At 37.4% G+C, this 9,195-nt stretch overlaps 1 protein-coding gene across 2 annotated transcripts in view; it reads left to right on the top strand.

The window, feature by feature from the left end:
• Window positions 1–219: 219 nt before the first annotated feature.
• Window positions 220–9,195, top strand: part of ptprb (protein tyrosine phosphatase receptor type b) — a 32,945-nt gene continuing 23,969 nt past the window's right edge. The window contains exons 1-3 of one of the 2 annotated variants that reach the window (XM_008400845.2): window positions 220–747; window positions 6,361–6,556; window positions 6,587–6,736. In XM_008400845.2, coding sequence (XP_008399067.1) covers window positions 685–747; window positions 6,361–6,556; window positions 6,587–6,736 — 409 coding nt within the window. In that variant the 5' untranslated portion in view covers window positions 220–684. Of the gene's footprint in view, window positions 748–6,360; window positions 6,737–9,195 lie in introns of both variants that reach the window. The other variant, XM_008400844.2, reaches the window with a different exon arrangement.

Here is a 9,195-nt window from a genome sequence, read left to right on the forward strand (position 1 = left end):
CCGGATCGTTAGCTGGAGAGGCACCAGCAGCTCCTGACCCCACTGAGGGACAAGGGTGCAGGAAAATGGATGGATGGATGGAATAATCATCATTAATTAGAGCAATCATAATTGACCAATAACCAAATTAGTTGACGATTATTTCAATAATGAAACTTTCAAAATGCTGAGTAATGATGCTCCATTCATGAGCAACATATGTTTAGCTGTTTCTATTTAAAGTAGGAATAAATGTTCTAATTTTATTCTCCAGAAATGGTCGTTTTTATCCGTCGCTCTCGCTCTATTTTTATCCTCTACCTCTGTAGTGTGAGCAGCTAGGTGCGCCGCGGCGGTGGCAGCAGGACCTATTATTAGTCTGTGTGTAGACCAGCCTTTGGTGCGACTCAGAGTGAGGAAGTCCGTTAGAGTCGGAGCGTCGACACCTCGGACAGACAGGAAGAGCGAGGCGTACCGCTGCTGAGAGGAAAGAGTCCAGTCTGAGGAGCTCTGAGTCCAGGATGGACACCAAAAGTTTCCCTTTGACCAATTAACTCGAAATAAGGAATTACTTTGTTTCGCAGGACACTTTGTGTTTGTTTCCATCGAAGACGCCAGACGGAGGGAGTATCAGTCTTTTAAACTTCTCGGACCTCAGGATTATGGTGGTGAATGCTCCGGCTGTGGATCTGAAGGACGATCAAAATGCTGAAATGTAAAGCTGGAAGTTTCTCCTGCTGCCTGGGATTCGCCTCGCTGCTGCTGCAGGTCAGTCCAGACAACCAGGACGACGTTTTACCCAATTATTTATGCTGATTCAGGGGGAAATGTGTCAAATTTTACAAGACAGGCTAAAGTAGAACCAGTTTCTATTGCTGCTGTTCTTCCTTTTGCCTCAAATTCAATTCAAGCTGTTTGTTGTTGTCAGTTTTTCTCAACTTTCTCAAAGTAAAAAAAGACAAAACATGAGGTAGAAGATAAAGATGAGTCACTTATTTTCCTTATTATCTTGGCTAAAAACTCAGAGAGAAATAATGTTTCATTACGTCTGATCATATCGTTAGAAGAAAACATTTCAGATAGCTTTTTCTTGTTTAGAAACTTTGTTTAAAAGGCGTTTTCTGGCTTTTATCCTTTTATTCCGGTAATAAAATCTGTTATCTGTGCACCAAAGCATCAACTCGACAAGTAAATGGAAATTTTCTAATAAAATGACTTCTTAAAAATACTTCAAATCACAAAGCCTGAAGTCTGAATCAGAATTTAACTTTTACTCATTAGTGGTGAATATTTTAGGAAAGTTTTAGAGGAAACTGAAGTCTGTGTTTTACCGTATTTTGTGGTTTTTATCGTGGTGAAGATCATTTAAAACTTCTTTGCTGTTTATCAATTGATGCAAACACAAAAACACAAAGTTATTTGAAATCCAACATATCATTTATATATATAGGCCTGACACAGTAATCAGTAATTAGTAGCATTATAAATTAAAACAAGCTCAATGATTTCAATTTGCATGATTTATTGTTTTTCTACCAAAAACTGGATGATGAAAGTTTTCATTCTGGCTCCTTATTTTGAAGGATAATTTAGTTTAGAGACTTTATAATTCATTTCATTTGTTGTTTTGTTTATTTATTCTGCATATTTAAAAAGTCTTCCAGTTCCACTGTCATTAGAATTTAAAGTTTATTGATCTTTGAGAATGGTTTCTTGTGTTTTTATGCTATTATTATTTAAAATGGTCTCAAAACAACAATGTTATCATTTATCGCAATAACTTCTGAAACAATTTATCATCCAGCCAAAATTTGCTATTGTGACAGACGTAGTTAGATGAAGAATTGGTTTTTTTAATCACTAACCTGCACACACTAATCATTAAATTATATTTTTGAGTTTACAGGTATTTGCTGCTCTGATGGAAATCAGATTTAGGATTTATCGTGATATCGATAGTCCGATAATCTTCTCCCTGTAGCTCATTTCTTTATTTAAAACTCCAAACAGGAAACATGCTGCCATGTTCACATCAAATGTAGCTGCTGATAAGATCCATTAAGTTTATCTTTTCATGTTTTTGGGGTTTTGCTACATATGAATCCTCTTTTTTTCCAGATGAGTTGAAATTGTTGCCTGCTTCTGAAGCTCCACCAGTTTTCATTCGGTATTCTGTTATCCAGCTTGATTTTCCTCTGGATCACTTCCTTCTCTTCCCGTCTCTATCCTGGACGCTCCGCTGTCGTCTCTGAACTCCCTGAACTTCGTTATCTGCCAACCAACAGGCGGTCGCTTGACTCGAAACCTGATGGCGGCGAGCGGCCATCTTTAAATACCTGCAGCTGATTATCTGTCGCATCAAACTGCTTGAAGGAAGAGAAACTAAATTCAGGAAACTTTAATTTGTCCAAATTTATGCATCATGTTCAGATGTTAGACATGTTTTTCCCCTAATGTCTGTCCACTTTGGACAGTATTTTTCCTTTTTATCTTTTCCTCTTTCCTTTTTTCACTTTATTCTCCTTCCACTTTTTTGTTTTTCATTTTTCCCCTTTTTATTTTTTCACTTTTAATCCTTTTTTCATTATCTTTTTCATTTTTTTCCTCTTTCCCCCCTTTTTCTCTTTCTCTTTTTACTTTTTCTTTCCCCCCTTTTTCTGATTTTTATTTGTATTTTTTCCTTTTCCCCTCCTTTTTCTACTTTCCCATTTTCTCCTTTCTTTGAACAAATATTTAGTATTTTTATGTATATTTCTAAAGTTTCTTGTTTTATAATTTGCTCCTATCCAGACCAGTTTCCATGACAGATGTGATGAATTGAACCTGGAATCTTTTTAAAGATCTTTTAACCTCTGAGGAGGAACCTCTGCATTTTCTCCAGCAAATCAATCAATTTATCAATAATTACTAACAGAGCACTTTTAATACAAACTAACACAATGTGATTTGCAGCAGGTCACTGATCAAACTAACTATAAAAATTTAAGAAAAAATAGAAAGAAAAAAAAATATAAATAGCAATAAAATTAAATTAGTTGCTTAATTGTTAGTGGCTGAAATGGAAGTAAAATAATAAAACACAAATGGATGAAAAAATGCACATCTTTTAAAATTATTAAGATGTTTTGATAAATACTGATTACAGCTTTTACAGTTTGAAACTTGTGAAAGTTTGAGTCAAACTAAAAATAAAACTTCAGACCTAAAAACTTGAGACTTGACTTGGACTCGTGGTCTGAGACCCGAGTCCCAGTTTTTATCTGATTAAAACTGAAGTAAGCCGATGTCTGAGCTAAAAACTGATTTACTGTGAAACAAGAGAGCTGGATTATTAGCTAGTGATGTTGGTGGATTATTATGGGATGCTAGCGACTCATAGCAATCTGTTGCTGTTAGCGTTAGCTTCATAATGACGACCAGATGAACAGATAAACTCTGTATTCAATGACTTGGGATCATTTCAGAACAAAATAAACATGACGCTCTCACTGCCAAGCTAGCTGCTACATTACACTTCCTGCTGGAAATGTCAAAATAGAAGCACTTCCTGTGCCCTTCAGTTTAAGACTCATTTACTTCCTCCAATTTGTCTCATTAATAATTTTGTAATTTACACCTTAAATTTGTGAAGAAAACTATCCAAATCAGATTTAGTGTAATATGAATACAACTTAATTATTACAGCAGAAATTCAGGCATAATAGTTTCTTTGAGCATAAATATATATTTATACTCATCTAATGAAAGAATTACGACATTGGATCACTTTCCAAAATAATGGTAATTTTGTGATGATTAATTAAATGTTGAATGATTAAAATATAACTTTTAATAAAAATAAATATATTTAAACATAATTATTAAATGTTAATTTCATTATTTCGGCCTGAGATTTCAGATCTAGGCGACGCAGAGTGAGAGGTTTCCTAGATGTTTAAGAACGGATTAGAAAACAGTCATTTCAGCCAGTGGAGACTTGAAACTTAACCTATTTTCCGCACTATAAGGCACCTAAAAACCTTCAATTTCCTCTAAAGCCGACAGTGCGCCTTATAACCCGGTGCGCCTTATATATGGACCAATATTGAGCCACAACAGGTCTAGCAGCTACGGTAAACAGCCGCCGACTTCATTTTCCCCCATAGAAGAAGAAGTGCGTGGTGCATGCTGGGATAGTTGTCAGAACGCTGGTTTGTTAATAAAGTTTGACTGACCTGTCTACCTACCGACCTGATGATCAGGTCGTCTGCAGGTCATTTAGCACCAGGTTCTCCACCAACATGCTGTGTGCAAACGGAGAAGGGTGACCATCGTCCGGCCACGCCTCGGCCCAGAATGCTCTCCTCTCCGACCCGAGTCGGACTGTTTTGTTGACATTCTTTATGTCAACAAAGTGGCTTTAGATATTCATCCGGGTGCTTCGACTAGGGTTACCAAGGGACCAGCCCCTGTACATTTAAAGCCGGGGAGTTCGGGGGAAGAGAGACAGAGACTGCGGCGGCAGCGTGTCGGTTGGTCTGTGTTACCCAGAAAGCAGTTGGGCTCAATATCACAACACCAACACCGTGAGTGAAACAATGACTGGGGCAGCCTACGATATAAAGCACTCGGTACCACTTCTTTATTATTACACGTCCACATTTGTAGAGTACGGAACAAATCACATCCCGTATTGCGGAACAGGTGGAAACCGTAACTGTAGCATCTATTCTATGCGCCTTATAGTGCGGAAAATTCGGTAACTTGGACTAGGACAAAATGCCCTGTAAATATCTCTGGTTTGAGGACAAAAGGTTTTAATAGTCGAGGTGCCAGGATGCAGAGATGCTGCTGTCATAATGTTTTTCCTGATCATCAGATGTTTAGATTACATCAACGTCTGGAGGAATTTGACCTTCGGATTCTCTCCAGTCTCGGTTTAAGTCTCCTCCTGAAAGTTTCCCAGAACAATGGCATCAAAGCGCCGCTCCGCCCTCGGAGCCGCTTGTCGGAGTTGGACACCTGTCCCCTGTAGACTTGAAAGCTGGCTGTAAAAGTTTGCTTTTTCCTGCTTCCCAAACAGGTTCCCATACCGCACATCTGTAGAGGTTTCACTAGTTTCTCTTTTTTTCCTCCAGCGTTTCTCGCTCCTGAATCCAGTTTTTCCTTTTCATGTTGTTTTAGGAGTTTGAAACAAAAGCATCAAGTTTTTAAAAAAACAAAACATATTTTTAACAGAATCTGAACCAGGTGAAGCCAAAACTGACACTTTTTAAAATATTGTGTATTTTTTTGCACTTTGAGTTTTTTCTTCTTCAGTAAACACATAAAAAAAATCTGTTAACGATTAATCATTTAAAATTAGTTGACGATTATTTCCATAATCAGTTAATCACAATTAATCTGTTCATTATTAAAAAAACTAATCAAATATATAAACTTTTACCTTTAAGGAATGAATCACAGAAAACATCAGACTGAAACACCAGAAAGATAAATTATTTTTGACACATGAAACTAAAAGTTACATTTTTTAGACTCAAGGTGAGATTTTGCTTCTGATCAGTGAACGCACCATTTTTTGTAGTTTTGGCTTCATGTCTGCTTTAATCCTGTTATTCATCCAGCAAATTGACTTTTATAGAGTCTAATTTAATGTCCAGTTAGTGATTAAACTATTAAAATTAGTTGACAATTATTCAAATAATAAATTAATTGGGATTAATTATTGCAGCCCTAATCTGTCCTTTATTAGAAATAACACTAATAAAATGTATAAACTTACTTAAACCAAAGTTTACACTTTATAATATAAACACCAGAAAGAAAAAAATATTTTTGATAAAAGAAGCTAAAAGTTTTTAGACTTTAGTTTCTATTTCTATACTCATTCCCATTTTTATTTTTTCATTATTTTATATTTAGGTTTATTATTTATTTAGATTATAATATCACACTTGTGTGTACATATGTTTTTATATATATCACTTATTTGTATTTGCTAATCTTTCACACTTTGGATGTAGTAGCTTGTCAACAGATTGATAATTTCCTGTTGAGGATCAATAAAGACGTATCTTATTCTATGTGTGTAAGAGAGACATTTTAAAACATACAATATTTACATTTATTTTATCCATGCTGTAGGATGTAGAACATTAGTCAAGATATTTTTAATAACAGTAATAAATTATATTATCAAATAATGAATTTAAACTCTTTTTTTCAGTTCATTTGTATTATTTTTGTCTATTGGAAAAGTTTGAAAACGTTAAATGCTTGAATTTTACTGTGAGAAAAACATCTGAACTCCAGTAAATGTTATTTATGTTCTGTGTAGGCGTGAAGTTAAAGTCATATTTGTCCTGAAAGTCCGTTAAAGTGCTCTGTATGCTGCTGCAGGTTGTGAGCAGTGCAGCTCCCACAGAGCATCCTGCAGCCTCTGCTCCCTGCAGCATCTCTGTGTCTGGATCGGTGTCCGGTCCGAACTCCGTTTCTCTGACTCTGACCACCGCCGGACTGAACTGCTCCTTCTCCGTGGCGTCGCCGGACGTCGGAGCGGACGCCTCCGAGTGTCGCAGAGTCCCAGAGCGGAACAAAACGGAGCGGAACGAAACGGAGCGGAACGAAACGGAGCGGAACGAAACGGAGCGGCCGCGCGGCGCCGCTGGCGGAGTTTTCACCTGCACGTTGGATCACCTGGAGCCTGGAGCCGCCTACCTGCTGCAGGTCCGATCGCAGACGGACGATGAGTCGGCCAACGCCACGCTGCACACCAGTGAGTTACAAAAACTTAGATTTGATTAATCGCATCATAATTTAAATGATTTATTGTTTTTCTCTTTCTAGCAAAAACTGGATGATAAAATTAGCTTTAAATAGGATTTAATGGCAGAAGAAAAGGGACACAGAACGCTGTATTTGGTTTAAACGTCTAACAAAAACCATATTAAAAGAAGTAAAATTCACTCCAAAACACACATTCTGGACAAATGTTATTATATTTAAATCAACACAGACACAGAATGAAAGAAAATATCATTTTCCACATTACTGTTATTCTGATTTCATGCAAAACGTTTTATTACATCTCCGTCTATTAATAGCCGTTCTTTGCTCTTCTTCTGCATATTTAAGCCTGCAGAGGCATTTCCTTCACTTGGACTACATTCATAATGTTGACAGCCTCTTAGCCTCACTGTCTGATTACATATATCCGCTGTTTAAAGGCCATGGTGTTCTCTTCACATGTGTCCGGCTGATATGATTTATGCAGCCACCGAGTAAAACGAAGGAAACTAATAAATGGAAAGATCTGAATTTGATTGTTCATACTTCAGTGAAAGAGTCAGATAGGGGGGGGGAAGCAAATTTGAATCGCCTAAAATAGCCTTTGATTTGTAATTTTCTTCACGCTGCAATTATCCACCACACTTTTTCCTTCCACTCAACTTTCCATTATTATGCAGGATAATGGAAACAGCCTGTTCAGTGGATCCTTTTGTAGGGTAGCGATATCTGTCTGCTGTACAACTGTCTCAATTAATAGAAAATGGACGGCTAAATTTCTGCCAAAAAACTTGAGAAAAATTGTGAGAAAAAATTGAAATTTTGAGATTAGTCTAGAAAAATTCACAATTTTTGATTTTGAAAAGTTGAAAATTTGCATAAAAAACAAAGAAATTCTCTAGGAAAAACTTAAAAACTTTAGTGTAAGAAAAGTAAAATGTGCTAAATAGAAGTTTTTAGATTATTTTCAGATGTTTTCTGCAATAAATAAATAAATTTCTGAGTATGAAAATTTGGAAGAAAGAAATCTGAAATTTTGAGTTTAATCTCTGAAATTCTCTAGAAAATGTCATAAATTTCTTAGTTTGAAAAGTCAAAAAATTGCTTGAAAAAAAAACTACAAAAATTTGAGATTAATGTAAGAAATTTTCTAGAAAAAACTTGGAAATTTGACTTTTTTTGCTGAGCTTTGCTGAGCTTATTTGGCAGAAATTTTCTGCCAAAAAGCTTCTTTTTTAATCTATCATAATCTAATACACCGTCATACATCCTTTCCTTTGTAGTAAATCAGCCGGTTTTGGTTGAGAAATTGACGCTCCTCCCTCATGAAGCTCAGCTTTAGCTAAACCTTAAAGAGTTTGTAGGAGTGTTTATATTTCTAAACAGAACCACAAAAAGTGAATTTTTCATCTCAGACCGGATACTGTTTGGACTGTTTCGCTTTCCTGTGCTGGTATCGCTCCGCCATCTTTGTTTCTGTATCAACCGGCTCCTTAGGGATTACCAGCTGCGCCCTCTGCTGGATGGAGGCCAAACTACAACACTGAAAGAATGTTTATTATTGAATTGGAACAAATTTTTATCTATTTAAACCATTAATAAAAGTTGATTGTTTTCATCTTTCGTTGAATATAATTACAAATGAATGGTGTATTTTGACGGTTAGAAGTGAACTAAGCCCCAGCCCTGCGTGTCTCAAAGTTAACGAAGTCATGAAGCTTCCTCTCTGCTGCTCTGTGATTAGCTACAGGAACCGCAGCCCTGCTGAGGCAGAGCGATAGAGCTGCAGCGCTGCGTGTTAACGTGTGTGTGTGTGTGTGTGTGTGTGTGTGTGTGTGTGTGTGTTAGCATGCTGGCGGGCGTCCAGAACAGAAGTTGGACCCTCGGTGTGTATTTCCATGGTGGGCAGAGCTCCGGGTTCAGCCATTTCCTGCCTCCATTGTTTCTTTGTTCTGTGGGAAAGGGTGTGAGGCTGCGTGCGTGTTGCGTTTGGAGGAAACGGGGCGTTGCAGCGTCCAGTTGAGTCCCGACGGTAACCTGCAAACAGTCGGCCCGTCCTGCTGGAGCGGCCTTATCTCTGGAGGCTCCGCTGACCTTTAGAAACTTTTGTTTTAGTTTATAAACTCTTGAAACGCTCGATGGTTTGACCTCGAAAACATTCTGAAAACATTATGGACGCCCCTTTAAATGTTCAGATCCATTAAAGGGAAGGTTCAGCTTGATGATTAAAATTCAGCCTGATTTACTGAAAAACGTTTAAAATTTACAGCGTGAGGGATTTAGGAGCTGCTGTCCATCCATCCATCCGTCCATCCATCCATCCATCAATCCACCCATCCATCCATCCATCCATGCATCCGTCCGTCCATGCATCCGTCCATCCATCCATCCAYCCATCCAKCCATCCATCCATCCATCCATCCATCCATCCATCCATCCATCCATYYW

Source organism: Poecilia reticulata, linkage group LG23 (genome assembly GCF_000633615.1).
Source record: "Poecilia reticulata strain Guanapo linkage group LG23, Guppy_female_1.0+MT, whole genome shotgun sequence".
In the NCBI taxonomy this organism is placed as follows: domain Eukaryota; kingdom Metazoa; phylum Chordata; class Actinopteri; order Cyprinodontiformes; family Poeciliidae; genus Poecilia; species Poecilia reticulata.